At 39.2% G+C, this 26028-nt stretch overlaps 1 protein-coding gene across 1 annotated transcript in view; it reads left to right on the top strand.

Annotated features, from left to right (window-relative positions):
• The first annotated feature begins 2798 nt into the window (after positions 1–2798).
• The window catches only part of MICU3 (mitochondrial calcium uptake family member 3), a 70356-nt gene continuing 47126 nt past the window's right edge, over positions 2799–26028 (top strand). Inside the window, exon 1 of the mRNA XM_070408295.1 lies at positions 2799–3192. Coding sequence (XP_070264396.1) covers positions 2799–3192 — 394 coding nt within the window. The remainder of the gene's footprint in view (positions 3193–26028) is intronic.

Below are 26028 nucleotides of genomic sequence, written 5' to 3'. Positions count from 1 at the left end.
CTAAGCTTCATGCAGAATGTACACTGACTTACCTTATGCTATGCTTGGTTTCTCCTCTTGGTGCTGAGCTGTCCATCTGCTCTGAAGGCTGCCCTTCTGTTTGGTTATCTGCCCTTAAAGCAATTTCTCATCCAACACCTGACAGTCTGGGGTTAGAGCCAGAGACAAGGGTATGTACTGGTTGCACTAGGCCTTACTACTAGGTACCTGCTGGGTCTAGCCATATGGGCATTACAGGAGAACGTACTACAACTCAAAGAAGATAAGACACTAGGTAGTTGCTTAAAATATGATGTTCCTTTTGGCTTTTCCTTAATAAATAAGGAGAATAGCTAACGAGCGTCTTCTTAGGGGTTTTTAGGTACCAAAAGACTTTTATTAAGGTGCTCTTTGGTTAAATCTCTCAAAGCTATAACAAGATTATCTACCTTTTCCATGAGTTTCCAACTCTTCAATTTTTCACTCTTATCTCAACTCTTCACAAGTTCTATACATTCCTTCTAAGTTGTACAGTTCAGAACTGAGCAAGTCCTCTAGTAAGTAACACATTAGTATAAGAGCACTAGGAAGAAATTCGATTTTTTTATTTTATATAAGCTTTTTATTGAAGTATAACATACATGAAATGGGATTGTGAGTTTCCCCAGAGTGAATACACTTGTCTTAATTGGTACCTAGATCAAGAAACAGAACATGAACAGAACTCCAGAACCCTCCTTTCTCCCTTTCAGTCACTATACTCTACCCCCCGAAAACACTATATTTCTGAATATAAATGTGTCATTATGATTTTAAAAATATAATAATACAGTTGGTTCTTTTGTGTTTGCCTTCTTTAACTCAATGTTCTGCTTGTGAAATTTACTCACATGATTGCATGTAGCTGCACTTCAGTAATTTTCTTGCTATAGAGCATTCAACTATATGAATGTACCATACACACACACAAAATCCATACCAGTGTTGATGGACATGTGAATACTTTCTAGTTTGGGGCCAATTACAAATATTTCTCCATGTCTTTTGGTGTGCATAAAGTAATCAATTTTTTATGAGTATTCACCTGGGAGTGAAATTGATGGGTCATATGGTATGTTTATGCTCAGTTCCAGCAGTTCCATTTTAAGAAAGATTGTTTTGCTACCCTAGTGCTATTCTTGCATAAAAGATGGTCATTGTATTATTCTGAAGCTATTCTCCACCAGAAAACAGCTTTTAATGGGCATAGACACTTGAATCGCTATCAGGCATGAAAAAAAGGATATAACAACTGAAAAAGGGTTCACTTGTTAGACAGGAAGCTGTACTAGTAGCAAGTCTGAGCTGCTATTCCTTGTTTCCCAAATATGTAAGATAAGAGGTTCCTGCCACTAAATGGAGGACAAAGACAACAGTAAGAATTAAACAGAGAGACACTGTCGGCAAAGGCCCTGGAAATTATATAAACTCAGAAGCTGTAGAAGTCAGACTGGGCAGATGTAATGGTCAGATTGTTACTGGTCTTAAAGTTAGATGGTTAAATGTACACAACTGGCAGCTTGGTGGTTGTCACTGGTGAGACATGTAAGAACAAAAAGGGAGCTGTCAAGGTCAAGTCACTGACCTTTGGCGGTGGATCATGCTGGCATTCCTCAGAGGCCCATAGGTGGAAGCCTATTGCTTCGAGGCTCTGTGTCCAGCGGTGGATCATGCTGGCATTCCTCAGAGGCCCATAGTGGAAGCCTATTGCTTCGAGGCTCTATGTCCAGCAGGATCATGCCAAAGTATAAGATGTAAGATTGGGTTCAAGTAACAAAATCACAAAATTTCTTCCTGCATGAACCCATCTCCATGGCCACACCCTCTGATCCTTCCTTACCAACTCCTCGGCTCTCTCCTTTCGGCCTCCCATGTGCATTCGTTTCATTTCCAGATGTGCTGCTTGCTTTATCATCTTCTTTAGTGGCTGATGAGCTACTTTACATTTGTTTATCTCCTGATTTGCCATTTCTATCTAGACCCCCCCCCCCCCCAAACACACACACAATAATAATCACTTCTTTATTTTATATTTAAACCCAACAGCTTCCCTCCAAAGGTAAGGGTATTCTTCAAGACAGTTCTGATTTGTTGAATTAAGTGGCCTCAGGTATGGTAATGTTTTTAAATATATATATTCAAACGGTAACTAAAAAAACAAAGCTAAACAGCATCAGCTTTCCCCCATCCAAAGTCCAGGAGCTTTCATTGTGTAGTCAAAACAGCCTTCAATTTAATTCGCCGTTTGTATGGCTTGAGCCTAGGCTTCTGCCTCATTTCTGTTGGGCTCAGATACCATACAAATGATTGGAGAGCTCGCGTGGGAAGATTGGGAGACGGTTAGGCGATGGGACTCCTCGGAGGGGCGCGACTAGCGACCCCAGACCACCCGGCACGGCAGGGGCGAGGGCGCGGTCAGCGGACGGGCGCCCGGCACCCCGCACCCCGCACCCCGGGCTCCCCCGGCTCCGCTGAGCTGGCCGCCGCCGCGGGGCTGGTTCCCGCGACAGGTGTCGCCGGGGCAGGCGCAGTGCTGTCTGCGGGGCTGGCTGTGGGTGCGGGCGAAGGAGCAGCCGTCCGTCCCCCAGGCTCCCCCTGACCCCGACGGGAGACCCCGCGCCCCCGCCGCGGACACCGGCCCGGGGTCCCCCAGGCAGGCCTCGCGCTCGCAGGGGTCGCTCTCGCCCCGCGCGCGCCTCCACGCTCCGACTTCTCGCGAGATTTCCCCCCCAACACTTCCCCCCTCCCGCCCCCTCCAGCTCGGGGCCGGCGGCTCCGCTATGGCTGCACTGCGGAGGCTCCTGTGGCCGCCGCCTCGGCTCCCGCCGGCACCCTCCCCGCACCAGCCCTTCCCCGGGCCGTGGGGGCGGCCGGTGGGGACAGCCGCGGGCCCGCCCGGCCGGCCCTGCCCCTGCCGGGAGGAGGAGGACCGGGCTGTGGCGGAGGCGGCGTGGAGGCGGCGGCGGCGCTGGGGGGAGCTGAGCTTCGCGGCGGCGGCCGGCGGGGGGCTGGTCGGCCTCGTGTGCTACCAGCTGTACGGGGACCCCCGGCCCGACTCCGCGCGGACGCCGGACCCCGGACGCCCCTCCGAGGGCGCCGACTTGGAGCCGGAGGACCCGCCCCGCGGCCGGGGGCTGCTGCCCATCCCGGTCGCCGCTGCCAAGGAGACGGTAGGTGCGCGAGCGCGCGTGCGCCGGCGCCGCAGGTGCCGTCCGCCAGGTGTTCCCCCGAGTGCGGGGCGGGCCTGCGGGTGCGACTGAGGCTGGGGACCCCGTGCCCTGTGACCCCGTGACCCCGGCCTTGGGAGGTGGTGGCGGTGTGAGCTCTGCGGCCGGGGGCAGGGAGGGACCTCCCGCCACCGAGACCGACACCCTCTAGGCCGGCAGCCCGGCGCTCATGCAGATGGTGCCAAGGCTCGGATGGTGCTGTCACTGATGATGGAGAACCTTGGAGGTTGCTGCAGCGACCGTGCATCAAGGGCAACCCCAAACCAGGACAAAACAAAACGAAAACCAAGGTCATGACAGGCCGAAAGCGGAGGGTGGCCTGTGTGAGAGGAGGGACTCACAGGCTGGGCCCGGCGGCCACAGGGAGTGATCCAGGAGGCCCGGTGCGGTGCGGGGCTGCGAGGTCTTAAAAGACATTATTGTTCATCAGTCGCAAAGGACCAAATGCCAAACCTGTAGCTTCGGTGTTTCAGGTCAGAAAGAATGAAGATGTCACCAGATAGGGAAAAAAAATAGACACACAAAAAACCTAATCAAAGGAATCTAGCCCACCCACTCCACCCGCTTCCTAAGGTAGAATCTCCTAAATGGGGACAATGAGTAAGAAGATGGATGGACAGGACAGCGAAAGTAGGAAACTATAAATGAGGCTGACGCCTACAGAGGAATTCACATGAACATGTTCCGGTATCATTAGTACTTAATATAAGGTAAGGATGAGTAAAAGGCAAGAATGAGTACAGGGACATGATGTTTTTGTTGCATCAGTATACTTAACAGTCACGTAAATGACTAGGAGAATCGTCTAGGAATGTTTTCCTTGCAGGACTAGAGGAGTGTGAAGGGCTCAGATGACAATAATTTAGAAAAGAGGCAACTGTTTTTAATGAAATGTATATACCCGTTATTCTTTGCACGAGGTACACAGTGGCGATCTGATGCTGTAGGTGTGTCATTTCTTTTGGTGGAGGTTGTTGATGCGTTTAGGTAAAGGAATCTGCTTATTGTCCTTGCAGCAAATCACAAATTCTTAGCATAAAGTACTTTTATACAATGAATATTTAAAATACTAGCAAATACTTCAACCTGCATCCTCCAAACCCCACACACATCTATAATAATAAAAGCGTAATATGCTAATTAGACCAGACAGCTGAATGACCTTCCAGTCAACCTTCTAGACCAGCCGTGGGCAAACTACGGCCCACCGGGCCGGATCCAGCCCGTTTGAAATGAATAAAACTAAAAAAAAAAAAGACCGTACCCTTTTATGTAATGATGTTTACTTTGAATTTATATTAGTTCACACAAACACTCCATCCATGCTTTTGTACCGGCCCTCCGGTCCAGTTTAAGAACCCATTGTGGCCCTCGAGTCAAAAAGTTTGCCCACCCCTGGCCTAGCCCCTTGCACCAATTTCATGCATCAGGCTTCTAGTGTACATATAATACATTAAACTTGTGCTCTGATGGACAAAGACAGAACTTTTCATCAACCACAGTTGATCTGGGAACAGAATAGGAATGTAGGAAACATCAAGTAGTCTTTTGTTTTCTTCTTTAAAAAAATAAATTTTACTTTTAAAGTTGAGAGACAGGATTATGCAGTTTTAATTTAAAAGACCATACTCAGAAAGCCAGGACTCCGAGTTCACGGCTTACTGGTTGTATCGTTACTCAACTTCTCAAAGCCTGTTTCCTCACCTGCAAAAGGAGGTTGATAGTGTCTTCCTCATACCATTATGAGAGTTAAATGAGATAATACATTTTAAAAAAGAATGGTACCCCTAGCACATAGTCAGCATTCAGTCAATTTGTTTAATATTTTTATTTGTTCATTTATTTACTTTATGGCTCTATTTATTTGCTTATGTTACTGCTAGGAGCCCAGCACACGATTCGAAATCACCCAGTGCCACCCACTCCCTCTCCAGCCCTTGAAGCAGCCATGGCCGCTGCTGGTCAGGCCCTCCCCCAGCTCAAGTGTGCGGAGGCCCCTGCCGCCCCGCCCCCGACGCTGCCCCCCACCCCCCCACGCTGCCCGTGCAACCTCCTGTCCAGTCAACATTACTGCATCCCGGTTAATTAGCATATTTCTCTACTTTTACATATATATAGCTTGTTTATTGTTAATGAAAGTATACATTGTTTTAGAAGTCAAATAATTACTAAAGTCTGTATCTTACCCTTCCCAAGTTTCCAATTGTACATTCTGATCATTACTTTGGTATTTGACCTCCCCGCCCCCCCCCCACCCCCCGAAAACTTTTATAATCTTCTCTTTATCCTGGTGTTTAAACAATTCACAACAATAACCACTGGTGTGGGCATTTTTTCATTTATTGTGCTAGATACTTTAGGGCCCTTTCAGTATGGAAATTCATGTCTGAAAGTTCTGTATACTTTTTTTTAAAAAATAGATTTTTATTGATTTTCAGAGAGGAAGGGAGAAGGAGAGAAAGACATAGAAACATTAATGATGAGAGAGAACCATTGATTGGCTGCCTCCTGCGCGTTCCACACAGTATTGAACCTGCAACCTGGGCATATGGCCTGATCTGGAATCCATCCCTGACCTCTGGTTTATAGATTGATACTCAACCACTGAGCCATGCCGGCTGGGCCTATATATTTTTCTTGTATTATTTCTTTGACAATTTTCTCCATTTTCTGTTTTCTTTTTCTGAAACCTCTATTAGTTTGAAGTTACATCTTCTGACAGTTCCTGATCTAATTCTACTCTTTCATTTGTTCCAACTACTTCATTTTTTTTTTTGTTGTTGGTTTGCTTTTGTGGAAGATATCTTTATCTCCAGAGATAACTTTATCTTCTAGCCTTTCTGTTGATTGTTTTATCTCAGTTATCTTAATTTTTTAATTCGAAGAACTATTCTCTGTTCCCTGATGTTCTTGTGTTACAGTGATCTATTTTGTTTTATGGCTGCTACATGTCTCTTCTTACTATAAGGATATGAATTATAGTTTTGTTTTTAAGTTGTCTTCTGCTCCATGCATTGTGTAATCTCTTCCAGGTTCTTTTTTATATTTTATTTTCAATGCTTTCACTATCATTTTGAAGTTTTCTCCACATATCTGTGGTTGTTGCCTATCTATATTTGAGGCCTCTCAGAAGCTTTTTTACAGGACCATGGCTTTTTATTTGGTGATCTGGGCTTTTCATTAGAGTGGCATCCACATCCCAGTATTTTTTAAATATTTTTCTCTGGTCTCATTGAGCTTCTCCAAAGAATGGAAGAGGTGGGAGGAACAGTAACCTGGATGCACAGCACATTGCATGTATGTGCGAGAACATGTGTGTTGGGGGAATATCCAGTGATGTACTTACATATTGTTATCCTCTGTTTTCAGCCTCACAGCTTTCTCTGCCAACACAGTTCCTTGTGTTCCGAAGGCCTTATCCTTTCTGAGATCTGTAACCCGAATTAGCTTGCTTCCGTTTGGTGTCCTCCTCCGTGGTACCCAGGTTGTGCCTCTGCTCCTCTGGTCAATTGCCTTTCCCCCATCTCTTCAAGTTTATAAAAAATTAATGAATTCTCTTAAGTGTCCTTTTCTCTTTCCTAGTTTTTGTATGTTTATACCTTTTAAGAAATATTTTATTGTGATTTTAATGTGGTTTTGGGAGGAAGAGGTTGAAAGAAACTCATAAGGTCAGTCTGCCATTTTTTCAGAAGTATTTTAAACCTGTGCTGCCACTTCATTTATTATGCTTATTTGATTTTCCTGAAGTGGTGGAAATGTTTCCTTTTGATGTTTAAAACTATAGCAAGAACACTTGATTTATAAAGCCTCTTTTAATTAAGCAGTATATTATATTGAACATAGCCTAGCATATAAATTACCCTGTGTGTGTTATGAGACTAATTTAATTGATGGCAATTAGCAGCAGTAACCTACAGACATGCAGCATGTTCTATTACCGTAGCCTTGAAGATTTTTAAAGACATTGCCTCTGAACTTCTAGACAGCCTTCCCCAACTCTACCATATACTCCAAGATGATGACTTTTTGCAGTTATTTATTAATTGCCTGTCTTTTCTGCTTGTCTTCGCCCTTTAAAGAGAGGTCTTGTGTTGGTCTTGATCACCTTTATATTATCATTGCCTGGTATGGGACATAACCCTGATAGATATGCAATAAATGTTTGTCAAATGAATAAGTTTATATCAAATACTTGCATGGGACCTGCACATTGAAAAGGCGCAACCACAGTCTGTGAGAATTAATAGTTTAATATCTTGTTCAGCTATAGTAGTTATTTATAGCATCGGAATTGGGAAGACTTCAGTTAAGGTCAAAATTCCAGGCTTTGGGAAACCAAATCACGTGACACTATATTTATTTTAATTGTGCAAGTTTATCTTGCCAAAATTTTTTTAGTAAACATGGCCTTGAACTTCATTAATATTATAAAGAGATGTTGACAAGATTCTGTTTAGAACCTTTTAGTTTTAGCCTTAAAGTATTATTTTTATTAATGGAAAAAAAGTTTTGTTCTATAACTGCCTTTTTGTTTCAGATCCAGAATTACTTTACTAGATTGCTTAACATACTTTAATCCAGTGTTTTACTTATTATACAGAACACATGATCTATTTTATGATTTGGTAATCTTAAGAAGCTCTAAGCAACTTATTTTTATTCTCAAGTAAAAAAGAAAACAGTATTTGTATCTTTCTTGTTTATTTCTATAATAATTGCCAGTAATCATTCATTTTTAAGTTTCTTTCACTTTATCTCTTTTCCAATTTCTTTTTAGGACAGCACATTTTGAGACAAGGTTATGCTTCTTCTTTCAGAATATCGAAGATTTTGCCAGATGTTTAAAATACAAACATTACAGAGTGAGGGAAGTCACATAGAAGTTGAAGATAGTTTAATTCTGTGTAGAATAATGTTGTATAGGAAGCTAAATTAGGCAATCACCTCTTTTGGTTTTCTGAATCACTTTGTCCTTCTAGTGGCCTGACCATGGTGTAAATTCACATATAACAATTTGTAGTTTTTTTTTTCCTAAGTAAATCGCAAAATAAAATTTGAATGAATTTGGAAATAATATTCCTCCTCTGGCTATACAAAACCTGGAGTTAGAGAAATGCATGCACCCGTTGTCTGGGTTGCAGTGAACGATAGTTACAGCATTTTATGGATACCCTTTTATTTAGATTCACATAGGGAATTAGGAAATGAAATTGTCATGACCTTGAATTTAAATTTAAAAAAAATTTATCATCTGTAATTCTCTTCCAAGACTTAGAAATTGTCCAGAAATGCAAATTAATCAGTTTGAATGAAAGTGTATGTAATGATCAATGTAATTTCCACATTCAAAATAAATACATAAAAATACTGAATTGTATTTTGAATTGGAATTCAGGTAATACTATTGGGATTTAATGTAATTTCCTACTTGATTCTCACAGACCTGGGTCGGGGATCGAGCCTGCAAGTGAGTTACGTGCTCTTGACTGGTAATCCTCGACCCTTTGTCTGTGGGCCACTGCTCTAACCACTGCACAACTGACCAGGGTACTATTACATCTTTTAATTTGCTTCTGTTTTGCATTTTCATGATTAAATAGGAGTTTTAAATGATAAAATGAATTTTTAGCTTACTCGTGAAATGTAGTTTTTCAATGAATATTTTTACATTGTCACAACTTTTGCTGTTCTAATTATTATGTTACTAGAGGCCCAGTGCACGAATTCATGCATGGGTGGGGTCCCTCTGGGTGGCCTGCAGGGATTGGATTGAAACCTGCAGTCCAACGCCACCTGCAGCTCCTACCTGCCTCTCCCGCTCATCCCGGCCCCACCGTGCCCGCCGCGGGTTTGCACCCAATCAGTCCCGATTGGGAGAAGCTCGTGTTGCTGCAGCAGCACTGACCAGCCATGAACCCTGCATCTGGTGACCTCCCAAGGGAAGTGGCCTGTGGGATCTGGCTGAAACCAGATCTGCAACATCCCCTGAGTGGTCCCAGATTGCGAGAGGGCGCAGGCCAGGCTGAGGGATCGGGCCAGGAAGGGACCAGGGGAGGGCTCCAGGGCGTGTTTGGCCCATCTTCCTCGGTCCCAATTGCCCGAACCCCAGCAGCAAGCTAACCTGCCGGTTGGAGCATCTGTCCCCTGGTGGTCATTGCACGTCATAGCAAGTGGTTGAGCAGCCTTAGCATATTATTAGCATATTACGCTTTGATTGGTTGGTTGGTTTTTCTGCCATTCGGTCTATTTGCATATTACCCTTTTATTATATAGAATTCCTTTTTTTGAGATGTATAACCCTTAGTAATATGATCTGATTAGTACTTTTTTCCCATAATATATTTAACTCACATAGGCAATATACAAACTTATACTACAGATTTTATTCTTTTGTGTAAACTTGATAGGCAAGTTTAAACTGTAGAATATTAGTTCTAACTGATCTTCTGTAATTGTGCCAAACACTGAGAATTTGAGTAACTTTATTTTGTGTAGTGTAAATACTCTTGTGTTAGAGAAAAATATATTTAAAAAAGTCAAACAAGTTCTATTTATGGCTGTTTATCTAGCATTAAAGAAAATGCCTAGTCACTTGTGTACTAAGCAGGAATTTTGAAATATATTACTTTTTTACCTTACTCCTTTATTCTCTCAAGTGTTGATAGATTATATAAGCTAAGAAAAATGTGAAAGTTTAGTGCATTGTCATTCAATTGACTAGCCTAGGACATTTGTTTGCTTATTAAAGAATTGTCTTTCCCAAATTGGGAAAGTAGAATCCAAGTTTTTCTGCTTTTTTCTCCATTCACTAAATTGTCTTTTAACTATTTTAATACTCAACTCCACCTCCAAAATTTAGGCATAGGGAGTGTATATAAAAGAATTTAAAATAATTCCATTTCTTTTCTGCCTCTGATAAAGATAATATCTATCCAATTGATACTCTAAGTATTGACTAGGTGAAATATTTGGATTATTCCTTTCCCTGGAAGTAATATAGTGGATTATTCAAACTGCTTGCAATAATTCAAAAGTAAATATTTCTAACAGGCTTACATCATGTCAGAAAGGCTGCCATAGATTAGACCCAGTTTAAGCTAGTTCCAGCCCATTAGTTCTGTACTTCTTCCAACCACTTTAAAGTTATTCTTACAACTCTAAAGATGATATATGGTTTATAATTCTCCATATACACACACACACACACACACACACATACATTCACTCATTGTCCCCAGGAGATTAAGAAAGGTTTTGAGATATTAATACCACAGGATCAATGATGGAATCCTAAGGACAATAATAGGCAGCTTGTGGTCTAGGGTTTACAGTGAAAGTAAATCATTGTGACTCGAACTTTCACCAATCTTTGTTGTCTCATGGCTTCCTCCAGACCGTTTCCTGTACAAGGTAATGGGTCACAGCAGGATTTTATGTCCTAGTAAAGAATATAGTGTTAGTATTTTATAGCACAGACTTAGTCAAAGTCAAGACATCCTATTTAGGGAGTAAGGTTAAAATCTATACTTCTTACTTGGATCTAATGTTCTAAATATTATTGGTAAAAGTACAAATACTGGGTGCTATTGTGAACTAAATATTTATCAAAAATATTATACATATATATCACCAAATAATAAAATTTAGATCTTATCCTGAATTATTGTAGTAGTTATTTTTTAATTTTTACAAAACTGTAGGGAGCAGGCCAACTTCTCAAGGTTGCTGCCATTTCCTGGCAAATTATAGGTGAGTAGCCCATTGTGTCTTTGGTCTTCTACTGCAACCCTTACCCAAGAGAAGTTGGAACATAGCTACAGCCATAAATTGGGTTGAACATTGATCTTCAATAAAATGGTGAAAATTAGGAGGATATGGAGAAGTGAACCAGAGAGGGATTATCTGAATATCAGCTATGTAAGAGCGGGAGTTACTCAGGGAGTAAGGATATATTGTTTGATTACAGGCAGATAAAGAAGTTCTAGAAACATATCTCTTCCATTTTTTGGTGGTATATTTTATTCAGGAAGTTTTCCTAAGTGGCATTCTTTAATGTACTTTATGATACAAGTATCTGCAGTTATGCTTTCTTAACTGTAGGAGAGCAGAGTGACTCCATAGGGACTTTAATTCCTTTGGAAAAACAAGGTACTGGCGGGGGGTGGGGGGGGGGGGGAGGGCCAGGAACAGAAAGATCAGAGGTACCTAACCTATATTATTTGGTTAAGACACTGTAGTATACCTACTGATTCATTCACCACACTACATCCTAGTCCAAAAGCAATTTTATCTTCACCTACTAGTAAATATTTAGCATATGCTTGGGAAAATATAGATCTTCCTCATATCCTTTCCCTCATGTCCTCCCTCTACAATGATCTCTTTGCCAATATCTACTTATGATTGCCCTCTACAATAGCTTTAAACTCAGTGATTAACGTGATTATGGAAATAATATAGTGAAATAGTGAAGCAGGGTACAATAAAGAGCTTTGCCTTTGTTACGGGTTCCTTATATAGCTGAGTCAGCACCTTTTAAATGGCCTTCCAGGAAGTCTCAAAAAAAGACTTTAATTTGCATTTCACTGACCAAAACTTAGTCTGTTGACCCAATCTAATTGCAATAAAGCCTGAAAAGTGTAACCTTTATTCTTTGTGCTATTGTGACAAGCTAAAAGTCAGTTCTCTTTCTAAGAAAAACTAAAGAGCAGGTAATATATTTATCAGTCTTTCTTAGTCTTACAGTTGTGTTGGGAAAATGGCTTTGAAATGAAATTAAAATGCTCATAAATAAATTATGGAATGCCCATTTAATAAAATAAATGGATTAGATTTCTGTTCTACCAATGTAGCATATCAGTCATAAAAATATTTTATACATCCTTTTAAATGCCCTATTGTACTTACAATGAATTAAGGAAAATTGCCACGGGCAGAAATAAAGAGGAAACTAATAATAGAACACTGTGAGGTGTAGCTTATTTGGGAGAGTGATGGGTCATTATTCATGGAATTCTAGGGACTAAGCCTATGTGGGGACAGGAGACAAGACCTTTGGAAGTTAAAACTGAGACCCTTCCTTTCTAAAGCCATAGGACTTATCAAAAGAATGAGCTAGAAAATAATCATCCATCTAGTAAAAGTTGATGACAAGGAAATCTGAAGATGTCTGTCTGAGCTCTAAGTAGAAAAAAAAGACTCCTGAAACTGTATAAACATGGTCCCATACTACCTCATATGGATTCAGAGTTAAAACTTGTGTTACCCAAGCTGAGAAAAGCTGATGTTGCTGGAAGAATGAAATGCAAAACTTCTTTGGAAGGAAATGCCCTGAACACTGGCCATATGTAAATTCTATAAATAAGATATACAAGAGGATAAGTTTATAATCCAAAAGTATAAAATATAAAGTTCTATAAGAAAGAGTCAGCTGATTAGATTCCTAACAACTTAATAATAGAATAATTTGGTTGAGTCTCTAAGTTAAGTATATGCAAAAAGATTAAATACACAATGAAAAATAATAAGTAGATTATAATAAAGACTCAAATAGAACTAGAAATGTAAAAGATGGTCATTGGAGGTTAGAAAGGTTAGGCAGGATATAAGATGTAACTGAAGAGGCAATTAGTAATCTGGAAGGTAATTTTAAGGAAACTACAAAGAATTTAATAGAAGAAATAGCAAATATTAAAGAGAGTTTTTGAGAATGGAAAATAGACTGAGATGATCTACAATTTATCTAGCAGGGGTTACAGACTAGGAGAATAGAGAGAATGGGAGAAGCAATATTCTAAGAGATAATGAGTTCTTAAAACAAATAAAGACGTTGGGAAATATAAACAGTCCTGATCCAGGATAAATAAAAATTAATCTATATTTAGTTAGATTCTAGTGAAACTAAAATCAAAGATAAAGAGAGAGAGGGCAGATTTCCATAAAGGGGTAGCTTTTGGCCTGATTATAGATGAATTTATGGCAATGGGTAGAAGTCAGAAGACAGTAGACTATACCTTCAAAAGGCTGAGAGAAAATAACTGCCGACATAGATTTCCATACCTAGATAAATTATCATGTAGGAATGAGAACAAAATAAATTTATTTCCATAAGACTGAGAGAATTTACAAGTCTCAGATCATCATTAAAAGAACTATTAAAGGGTGAATATCAGGAAGAAATGAACATAGAAAGAAAGATGAAATTCAAGAAGCCATGATGAATGAAGAAATTGGTAAAAATGGAGTAATTCTTAAACAGTGGCTATATATTACACCAATATTATTATTATTATTTTGAAAGGAGTTAAACTAAGGTGATTCTTAAATATTGAACAATAATAATATACAAGACAATAGGGCTTGATTAGAGTTAAATGCTATGAGGGAAATAAAATAAAATTAGATGCCTACTTTATGACATAATAATCCAAGTGGATTAGAATTTTAAATGTGATAAGTGAAACTTTAAGATATTTAGAAGACTATATATGAAAATAAAATTTTGAACTTAAGAGGGGGAGGATTTTCAAAACAAGACAAGATTTTCAAAAAGCACAATCTAGTATGGTAAATACTGCTACATTTCACTTCATTAAAACAGAATATCTAATAAAATACAAAGAAGTCTTGGAATGGAAGAAGATAACTTATATTATACTAGAGGCCCGGTGCATGAAATTCATGCACTTGGGGTGGGGGTGTCCCTCAGCCCAGCCTGCACCCTCTCCAATCTGGGACATCTCTCTCACAATTCAGGACTGCTGGCTCCCAACCGCTTCTGCCTGCCAGCCTGATCACCCCCTAACCAATCCCCTGCCAGCCTGATCGACACCTAACTGTTCCCCTGCTGGCCCGATCACCCCCAACTTCCCTCCCCTGCCAGCCCTGTCACCCCTAACTGCCCTCCCCTGCAGGCCTGGACGCCCCCAACTGCCCTCCCCTGCTGGCCCGATTGCCCACAACTGCCCTCCTCTGCAGGCCATCTTGTGGTGGCCATCTTTTACCACATAGGGGTGGCCATCTTATGTGTTGGAGTGATGGTCAATTTGCATACTGATTACTAATTAGCATATCAGGGCTAAATAGCATATCCCTCTCCTATTGCATTGGAGGGATGGTCAATTTGCATACTGGTTGTGACTAATTAGCATATGCAGGCTAATTAGCATATATCTCTTTTATTATATAGGATAGCACTTGCAAAGAATAAATATGCAGAATATATCATGATGATCTACAAATCAATAAGAAAAAAGACAGTATAACCGACAAATAAGCAAAGGGTCTATACAGGCAACTCAAGAGGAATATATTTTAAAAAAACAGTAAACACATGAAAAGATGTTCAACATCAGTAACTATAGAGAAATTTTATGATAACCAGAGTAAAGCACCAATTGTTATTAATTAAATTGGTAAAATTAGAAATACAGTAATGTTGGCATTGATGTAGAACCACAAAAATTCTTATACTCTGGTGGTAGGGGTACAAATCTTTGGAAAATAAATTGACAGTGTGTGTTAAATTGAGGATTCACATACCTCATAACTCCAAAATTCTATCTAGGTATTATATACTCTTGAGAAACTGAACTGTGTACATAAAGACACATGTTTAACAATACTTTTACATGTCCCTGATACCTCCATTTCTCATCCCACAAAAGCTATTCCAAAGTATTGTGTTCCGCTGTACCTGTAGCACACCCCACCTTGCCCTATCTCTGGTAAATGACCTCCATTTTGGATTTGATAGTAAATTTATAATATGTAAAACCTAGATGAGATCTTCAAAGAAGTAATTATAGACTAAAATAAGAGAGGAGGTTCATAGGACACTGTGGGTGAGTGAAACCACCATGGGGCACTGTGTAGATGAGAAGTACCAGCAAAAGTATTGGGAAGGAAATTCCAGGGGAGTAGGACAAAAATCAGGAGTTCTCCCCCCTATCCCTCCACTAAAACTGTCAAGGTCATCGATGAGTTATCAACAGTGTCAGATGCTGTAAGATGAAAAGTGAGAATTGACCTTTAGATTTAGAAACCAGGAGGTCATCAGTGACCTTGACAAGCAGTTTTAGTGGAGGGATAGAGGGGGAACCAGCTGAAGTAGCGGATATCAGAGACAGGAAATGTAGGCAGCTCTCTCCAGTAGCTTTGCTGTACAGAGCAGGAAAGAAATGGTGTGGAGGACCCTATCATGTAAGCTACTATTACAGTACAGTGGACGCTTGAACATCATAAGTGATCGTTCTCCCCCCCCGCCCCCATTTTCTAACTTTCTTTTTCTATTTGATCTCAGCCAGGGACATACTGTTGGCTGGTCGTCAGCTGTGTGTATTTCCACATAGATACATTTACTAAGCATCAAAACATTTCACCTAGAGTACTTAGGGATTTTCCCACACTGGGAATTTGATGTTTAACCTTTCGACCACCCAACAAGCAAAAAAAAATGTTACTCCTTTTATCTTCTTAGAAGCTTTTAAATAAGCCTGAAGCCATTAGAGAAAGCAAGTGTAATACTTCCATGAACATTTTTTTAGCTAGAGTAAAAAATACATGTGAATTGAGTCTCATACACACCTCATAAGATTTTTGCTCAGAAAATGTAAAATAAAAATCCACATTTAAGAGATATGTGCTTTGTAATGTTTCATAAAATTTTGGTACAGTTGCCAATATCAGGGCATAAAATTCTAAACTTCCTACATATAATCAAGTAAAGTTTCTAATTATTCATTTTAAAACATTAATACTGATTCAATTTAAAACAAATATTTTTAAAAAGAAAGTAATAAGGATGAATAATCTAAACAATTTTGGTTAATACAAATGGTTTTTATTTTTCCTTTTTCCATTCTTCATTTTCATGTCTGTTTCTTGGCTGCTAAGAGGTAATGCATTATACAGTGTTTAGATAATTGATATAATTGTCTCAAGTTACCTCTTTGGGATATTATCAGCTTGTAGGCATCAGTTTCTCTAATTGTCAAGTAGTGAATCCTTTATCTGGCATTTAATCTTGCCTCCCCGGGAAAACCAGACCTTACCACAGAGTAAATTTTCAAATTGCTGACCTGAAGTAACACGACACTATGCCTTGGCAGTGAACCTTTGCTTTCTGTTATTCTTAGGAGGAATAATGATATACTCTGTTGCCGGAAGGCCCTGGTTTCACTACCTTCAGAAGTAACATCTAAGTACAAGTTACAAAGATCTGAGTTTGGAAATTCCAGATAATATAATTGCATTGACACATATTTTTATTTCCTTTGGAAAGATGAGATAATTTTTAAAATGTAATTTTTATCATTTCTACCACTTCTTAAGCCACTGCTCTTATGTCAGCATATCCACAAAGTACCTGAAAATGATCCCTACTCACTTTTATGAATAAATTGTGTGTGTTAGTTTACAGATATGTTTAAAATTTTTATATCCATGAAATTCTCCATTTTTATAGGTAGGGAAACTGAGGTTAAAGAATTAGAATGCAGTTCACAGTTTCTCAGTGTAACAAAAAAGATAGAGCTTTCTGGAGCTGGAAAGAAGATTTCCTAAACATTTGTTTAGCAAACTTGAAAAGAATGTTAGTAAGTACCATAAAATAATTTCCTAGAATATGTAAAATATAATTTCCTAGAAGGAGTAAAAGAAAAAGACATTTAAATTCTCTTCTACTTCTAGATTTCTGTGATTTCATTTTTTGTTGTGTTTTCTTACACTTACAATAAAGATAATTGATGTGCCAACTCTGAAACCCATGCTTGTATAGTTCTCAGTAGCAGTTTTGTGAGATCTTTTTGATATGAAAAATTCCATTTCCTCTATGAAATTTGCCACATATAAAAATAGTGCAGTAGTACTTAAATTTAGGATGTCTGTATTCTCCTTTTCTGTGAAAATAACACCATAAAAATGTTCACATATCTAGTTAGAATATGCCCACATGAAGCCAAGAAATCATAATGTATTACATTTAATGAGATAATATTTGTTGAAATCACACTTATAGTTTCATTTTTTAAAGTTTGATGATACTTTATTTTCAGAGTGAATTTTACTTTATTAATGAAAGAAATGAACTTGTTAGAATTTAAACTTAAGTTTATATATATAAATTTTGGGTAATTTTATATATTATTTGTTACTTAAATTTTAGAGTTTTTAGTTCTTTTATTTGGATATTTTGAGTATAGCAGTCTGTCAACCAAATTTAGTTCAGGATCAACTGTTTTATAATCGCATATCAAAATTTTAAAGGTCATCATCTTTTTACCTATAGACAGTTCAGTTCAGTTTTTGTAAGTTAAACTTTTGGACAGTAGTTACTGTTCAGTCTCCCATAGATACTGTGGATAGGTTTGTGAGATGGAGCACAAAACATCTGTTTACACTCAACTTCTCTCAATATTCAAGGATGGAGGACCAGAACCAATGTTTTCTTAATCTCACTGCTTTTGTTTAGTGAAAAGGTCAGAGTTATCAAAGTGTTTTGCCAAATTTGGAAAAACAAAGCTGGGAGAGTGCAAGTGCAAACATTACATTTCAAGTGAATAGTGGCTGTGTTTAAGACTTTGGGAAGAAATACAATAAGCGGAGGATAAAATGTGTGGAAGTGTCAATTTAAGGTGAATCACAGTAGTCTAGTATTTCCTAAAAAATTAACTAAGGTCATTTACAAGTCTTACCTCCCAAGAGGCTACAGATGTGGTTTGTTTTGGAACTGTATCTCTCCAAGTCTTTGTTAAACATACTATATATAATTCTAATGTTTTTTGCCCTAGTCTTTATATTTCATGAGCCCTTGATGTTATCACCAAAAGTTAGTGTGACAGAAACTGCAAGCTGTTGACTATAATCTCTTCTCTTACCCCATAATAGTTAGAGCTGTGGATGCCGGGTTCGTTATCCATTATCCTTGGCACTTCAGTGACTAACTTCTCTTCGATTGACCACTTCTAGGCCTGGCCTACAAAAGCTCCTCACATGAACTTCTTCCATGCTGCCCTGCCCCACCTTGGTTGGTAAAGGCAGTCATCATCACCCTGGGTCTCTGAATGAATGTGTGAATCAGCTTTCCGCTCCACCCTCCTCAAACCGTCCCATCCCACCCTGCAGACCTAGCATGTCCTTTCTGGAAATGAACACATTTCTGTTGTGTTTGAGCAATTACATTTGAGGAATTTAGCCCACCCTTTCTAATATACTAGATAAAGAAAGGATTAATTGGTGAAGGCCTCGAGTTTTGAGAAGGAAAATAATTGTCTTTTGTTTGTTTATAAAATTTTTTATTCAAGTAGTCACCATACAATGTTATATTAGTTTCAGTTGTGCAACCTAGTGACTCAACATTATTATATGTCTTACAATGTTATCACCACACTAAGTCTAGTAACCATCTGCCACCATGCAAAGTAATCACACTATTATTGACTGTGGTCCCCTTCACTTTTTCATCCATCTCCTCACCCATCTTCCCTTTGGCAACCACCAGTTTGTTCTCTGTTTTTGTTTTGTTGTGTTTGTTCATTTGTGTGTGTTTTTTTAAGATTATACATGTAAGTGAAATTATGCATTATTTGTCTTTCTCTGACTTATTTCACTTCTCAAAATACTTTCTAGGTTGATTCATATTGTCACAAATGGCAGGATTTCATTGTTTTTTGTTGCTGAATGATATCCCATTATATATATTACTAGAGGCCCAGTGCACGAAATTCATGCAAGGAGCTCGGCCTTTGCAGCCCCAGCTGCTTCAGCCGGCCCTTGCAGCCCCGGCTTCGTCCAGAAGGTCGCCTGGATGGTTGTCTGGACAGTTGTCCTGTTAATTAGTCTAATTAGCATATTAACTCTTTATTATATAGAATAATGTGTGTGTGTGTGTATGTGTGTGTGCATGTATCACATCTTTATCCACCTAATGATGGAGGAAAGTGATTGTTTTGTTATAATGGTGAATTAAGTTTGTCAGCTGGACTGATCTGTATTCTCCTGGTATGAGAATTCAGCTGACCACCCACCTGTAAGTTTAACCTCTCCATAGACAGACACTAAGACCAATAGGAGAATATAAGTTGAAGATTAATGGGCAATTGGCCACTTTTGACATTGTTAATATAACTGATCCTGTGATTTGGCCCCAGTCTTATGGATTCCTGTCTGATACCCCAGTGACTTTATGCCAATATCCAATGTACAACAGCTCTTTCTGAACTCAGGTTCCTCTTGACGTGGTCTACTTATCTCTTCTTTGAATAATGGTTTCAAGCCAGTTTGCCTGCTGCTTGAACCTCTGTGTATCCCCTGTATCCCTGGCTGAGATCCATAGTTTGAGTCTTATACTTGGTTCAGGATTGAGTCAAATAAATCATATGCTACCTCTTCTATATCTTTCTGTTCTGGCTTCTGTCCCCTCCACTGCTGCCCTTCCTGAAATTTTCCTTGTAGCCAAAAGGATAATCTACCGAATTTGAGCTTCTTTCAAATTATGTTTGTGTTTGCCTTTTTCTCCAACAATAACCAAGGACCTTTTCTATGTTGTAACTCTCAGTCTTCATTCAAATTTGAAAAGTGTATTCGCCTCTTTCTGGCTTTCCCTAGTTCATGCAATTATAAGATTCTCACCAGGTGCATTTATTCTTGTTATTCCTGTAGTCAAAAGTTAGAAGGACTTATGAATTTCATTCATGTTTTTTTAAAGATATCATAGAAGCAAAAATTACTATTTATTGTTGAAAAGAATAGGTAATGTCAACCTATAGAAATTAAGAATTTTTCTTAATGAACATGATTTCTATAACTCCTGTCAGTCTCTTCCCTGTGGTTCACAAATTGTACTTTATTGCTTTGAAAAGGCTTGTTTTTTAAGCACATGATATTGAATCTATTATCTACTAGTATATAAAAGGCTAATATGCAAACTATCCCCTCGAGAGTTCGACCAGGAGACCAGGAGTTTGATCGCTTGCTATGACATGCGCTGACCACCAGGGGGCATCGTGGAACATGGCGGGTGACCAGTGGTGGTGGCAGGGTGCTGAGGGAGTGAGGGAAGGAGGAGGCGGGGGGTGGGGAACCTGATCGGCCCTGATTGCCAGCCAGGCCTAGGTACCCTACCTGTACATGAATTTCATGCACTGGGCCTTTAGTTTATAATAGACTTTCATTTTATCAATTAATGTTTTAACAACTACATGGATATAATTCAGGTTTTTTACTTTTAGATTAACTTTCCCATTCACTTTAGATACATTATACTTACTGATGAGTTTTTATTGGCAATTTGTGATGAAAAAAGTATCATTTACTGAGACAGTATATACTATTGAAAGATATTTAGGTTAATTTTATTGCTCCAAAAATTAAAATATATAATGGGTTTAAGTAACCAAAAAAGGTATTAAAGTAGATCAGCCAGTGAATATAGGTGTACTTAACCTGCTCCTTATTATATAAGGATTATACCCACATATTCATGCCAGTGTGCTCAAGGTAAATGGCTGTGCATATATTTTTTTTAAAGCCTCAGAACATTGATGTGATACAAGATCATTGTCATGTGTAGATAAGCAAGACTGCCAAGAGTTGGTTCATAAACTAGTTTGAATATCATTTTCCACCTTTATTTATTGATTGTTGGTTTCTGAATGTTCATGACAGTGATATTAACACTTCAGAAGGTTTAGATTTATTCAAACTTTGGAAAATTCAAAGGTATACCTGAAACTTTTAAAGGTCTGACTTCCTCCTGACATTTGGTAGACTGCTGACCTGATGCTGTCCCTTTCCTTAAAGATTCTAGTATGTCAGGTTAGATATTCTCAGCTGAACTTCATGGGCTGCTGCTCCTTGTCTGCCTCCTAAAAAACCGTAAAGTTTAACTTGATTAGAACTCTACCACAGTAAAAAAAATTATCAAATTCGTCATTTGTGCTTCTATATCATTAGTTAAGAAAATAGTCTATACATGAACTATAGGGAACGAAGCATGTAAACTATGGAAAGGTTTGAAATTAGAAGTGATTAAACCAAGCTTACTTATTGATATTTTCCCCTAAAACAGTTTTCGATAAAGAAGTAAACTTCTAATTGACTAATTATTTTATAATTGATTCATTTGTTTTAAGTAGGCACACTGTATTCATTCATTCAACCAAATATCTGTTGAATGAATGAATAAAATCACATTAGTTCATTAGTTGAAATTCATCTTGGAAACTAAAAACAGTCCAAAGTTAATGTAATTAATAGAGTTTTGTCCACTAACTTTTGAGTTTTTCTTTGGGGATTTCTGTTTATGCTTCTACTTGCCCAACACATTTTAATTTTGGTTTGAGGACTCTATGTTTCTATTCTGGTAAAAAGGTAAAGAAACAAGAGGACCAAATGATCTCTATGAACAATTCTAACTCTAAACTCATTTATTTTTGGTGAACAAAGGAGACTAAGTAAACACCCATTCCTAATTTAAGGTAGAAGATAATTATCAAAACCAATAGCAAACATTGCATTTAATGGCAATTCATTGGGAGCATTCTCTTCAAAACATGGAACAAGATAAGCGTGCTTAATATTGCTGATACTATTCAAAATCATTTTTAGAGACCTAGACCTTTAGTAGGTATGGCAATGAAAATGAGATATAAATATTATAAAGGATAAGCTACATATCTGTCACTATTTTGAAAGAACTTATGATTCTCTACTTAGAAAATCCAAGAAGAAAGTTAATAAATTACTGAAGGAATTTAGTCAGGATAGTTGGATACAGAGCAAATATACCAAAGTCAGTCGCTTCGCCATGGAACCTTTTTCCAGTGAAACCTTTTATTCCTATTACATTTCAATTGGTTAGAGGGAGAACAATTGAAGTGTAATAGTAATAAAAGCTTCCATTCCCAAGTCACAATTACACAGAAACTATACAAGATATGAGAGTAAATCTACAACAAATATCTAAAACTTGTGAAGAACTTTACTGAAAGACATAGTTGAAGACCTGAATAAATGGACTTCCACATTCCCAATTTGGAAAAATCAAGTCTTCCTAAATTATAACAAAATTCAGCGTCATTCCACAGGAAACATCAATAAGTATTTTAAAATTTGACACATTGATTTTGAAGTGTACTTTGAAGAAAAAATGCATTTCAATCATCATAAATATTTTAAAAGGATTGACAATAAGATGGCATTTTGCTTTACTAATGTCAAATATATAACAAAAAGCTGTAGTCATTAAAACACTATAGCCCAGCCAGTGTGGCTTAATGGTTGAGCATCAGACCCATGAGCCAGGAGGTCACAATTCGATTCCCAGTCAGGGCACATGCTTGGATGGTGGGCTTAATCCCCTGTAGGGTGCGTGCAGGAGGCAGCTGATCAATGATTCTCTCTTATCATTGATGTTTCTATCCCTCCTCTCTCTCTGAAATCAATAAAAACATATTTAAAAACCTAACACTATGACATTTGAGTAGGAAGAGGCAAATAAGTAAGTGGAAGAGAATAGAGAACATAAAAACCTACCCAAGTATTGATTTCCTGTTATGCTCTTTATCTCATCCCATTCTCCCACCAGGTAAGCTAGATTATCCTACTAGATGATAACTAGACTGATCTAGGATCAGGCAAGTTTAATGGGATTTCATGAGAAAATTGATTTTTACTTTTTACCAGACCCTGTTTCATTTCAGCAGTGCCAATGTGTGTTATTACACTACTAGAGGCCCGGTGCATGAATTCATGCATGGATGGGGTCCCAAGGACGCTATTGGCCCTCCGAGCAGGCAGTGGAATGCCCTTACAGGCCCAGGATCTGGATCTGTCCCGCTGACATTCACGCCGGTTGTCGGGAGCCACCTGGTGGCCGCTTTTATATCCTTTCTTCCTTGCAGAGTGTCTAGGGAGGGGAAGCAGTCGTGGTGCCCAAGGCCAACTTCCAGGAGGCCAGCGGCACCGGTCCATCAGTGCCTGGCCCATTCTCTGGAGATTGGACATGCAGGACTACTGAGGGAGTGAGTGGCTGCTGCCGGGTTGGTGGGCCACTGGGATGGGTCTGTCAGCTGAGCTGCGCTCCCGCTGTGGGAGCACACTGACCACTAGGGCACAGCTCCTGCATTGAGTGTCTGCCCCTCTGGTGGTCAGCACATGTCATAGAGACCAGTTGACCGCTCATTGCGGTCATTCTAGTCGTTCCAGTTGTTCGGTCCTAACAGTCCGTTAGGTTTTTATATATATAGATATATAGATGTGACATATTACACTAAATTGAACATAGGCATTGGAAGAAGCAAGAAGTCTGCAGTAGCAAAAAGCCCTTTTAAGCAACCAGCTCTCTGACATCCCCCAAGGGGTCCTGGATTGTGAGAGGGTGAAGGGCAGGCCAAGGAACCCCACTGGTGCACAATTGGGGCTGGGGAGAGATGTAGGAGGTTGCCCAGCCATGGAGGGACCGCGGGAGGGCTCCAGGCCCATCTTGCTCGGTCTCAATCGGCTGGATCCCAGCAGCAAGCTAACCTACCAGTCGGAGCATCTGCCCCCTGGTGGTCAGTGCACGTCATAGCGAGTGGTTGAGCAGCCTTAGCATATCATCAGCATATTACACTTTGATTGGTTGAATGGACAACTGGATGATCGGACGACTGGATGACCAGACACTTAGCATATTAGGCTTTTATTATATAGGATCATGTGCTTCCCTTTTAATCTGGGAAACATTTAATTAAAATGGTGCTAAATTGACTTGTGGTCACTTAATGCTGTTATCAAAAATGATGGTTACTTTTGCTGAGGCCATAGTGTGTAGAATTCATGCAGTAGAATTTTAATGAAAACCTTTAACTCTACTTGGTAGATTTCTTCTGATACTCATTCTCAGGTAGTTAAAGAATACAAAATTATTCTACAGTTCTGCCCATTTTCTCTTACTTTCTCTTACTATAGGATGGGTTAGAGGCAAACATCACAGGCCATTACTGTAAAATTTTAGGGAAGAAGAGTGTGTTTGAAAAGATAGTGGACATGACTGTCTGTGAAACATTAGCAGTGGTTCTCAACCTTCCTAATGCCGCGACCCTTTAATACAGTTCCTCATGTTGTGGTGACTCCCAACCATAAAATTATTTTCTTTGCTACTTCATAACTGTAATTTTGCTACTGTTATGAATCGTCATGTAAATATCTGATATGCTGTATGTGTTTCCCGATGGTCACGACCCACAGGTTGAGAACTGCTGCATTAGAGGGAGAACAACAGGATTTGCTAATTGATTGTTAGAAGTGAAGGAGGAGGAGGAGTTGCCTGCATTAGAAGGGGGATCACATTACCAGTTGCAGTGGTCCAGCAGGTTTGGCGTGCTGGGACACATGATAGACTGAGCCTTAGGAAGGGCAGCTCAGTGAGAAAACAGGCACTTGTGAGCACCCAAAAGTCACAGATCAAGCCCATATTAGGTCATAGCAAACATAGATGATATAGGCAAAAATTGTGGTTCAGGATGTTAGACTGAGGCATGGCTTCAGATGCTGGTGCAAAAATAGCTTCACAAGGAGAGGTCCTCTAGGAAATTCACTGGAGAAGAGGTGTCTGGGGCCACGGAGGCCTAAGGAAAGGGCCTAGCAAGAAGAAGCAGGAATGTAATTTGTGGTCACAGACAAGATTGGGTTCCCTGCCCTGGGATGTAAGTGTAAAAGGGGACTTAGGATAATAGACTGATCCCTGAGGAGTGTTCAGGGAGATTACTGCCCATTCTTGATACTGAGTTGGTCATTGTCTCACTTCTCACCCTGGCAGAGCAAAAATAATTTCCTAATTCCTATGGCTTACCTGAGCATTGTTGTTAATATACTGCTGAGCTACTTGCCTCTGGTACCAGGTTGCTTTATCTCTCTGAAGTACTATTTTAAGAATCTCCCTAAAGCCATTTGTTTTCTGTCAGATTAAATTCCAGTGCTTTACTCTAGAACTCAGAGATTATTGTCAATTTACCTATCTTTTTCTATGAATGCAAATCCTATGCTCCAGGAAGATTATTACTACAAACATTTACTATGAAGTAGTGTATAATTATTAAAAATGACCTACTGAACTATTTAGTGACTTGGGAAAATGGCCCTGAACTATAATAATAGAAGTGTAATATGGTAATTAGACCAGACAGCCGAATGACCTTCCAGACGACCTTCCAGACAAAACCGGGACTGTGAGGGCCGAGGTAAGCCGCCGCAGCTGCCAGGGCCAAGCCCCCTTGCACAAATTTCATGCATCGGGCCTCTTGTGTAGTAATAAGTTAAGAAGATCAGATTGCTGAACAGTATAATATAATCCCTTTATTTGTCAAAAAAGAAAACAAAAAATTTATATCTATAAATTTCTGAAGTTCTGTCTTCTAAATTATATACAATAATTATGTCACTTTTATAATCAGGAAAATAATCCTTCTGTTAAAAAATTAATTGTTATAGTTAGTTCAGAGAGAAAATAAATAACAGTGGACAATTATTTATATACAAGGTAAAGACTACAAATTAAGGAAAACAGAAGAGACTTCCTTCTCCTGCTACACACACTTCTTCTAATTCTGTTCATCTTAACCCTAGAGAGAATTCAGAGTGACTGTTGGTAGTAACTGTACTATAGTGATCTAGAGTTAGCAACTTTAGATGGTGTTACCACTAAATGGTGTCCTTAGTGGTAGCCATGAACACCCTATCAGGGTTTCACTTTTTAAAGAAAATTAATAACTACAATGATTAAGTTTCTAATTAAATAAATATG

Source organism: Myotis yumanensis, unplaced genomic scaffold (genome assembly GCF_028538775.1).
Source record: "Myotis yumanensis isolate MYYU_CA2020_CCGP unplaced genomic scaffold, mMyoYum1.0.hap1 SCAF_3, whole genome shotgun sequence".
NCBI lineage: Eukaryota > Metazoa > Chordata > Mammalia > Chiroptera > Vespertilionidae > Myotis > Myotis yumanensis.
Note: the sequence above shows the minus strand (reverse complement) of the source record. Positions and strands in the feature narration are given on the sequence as shown.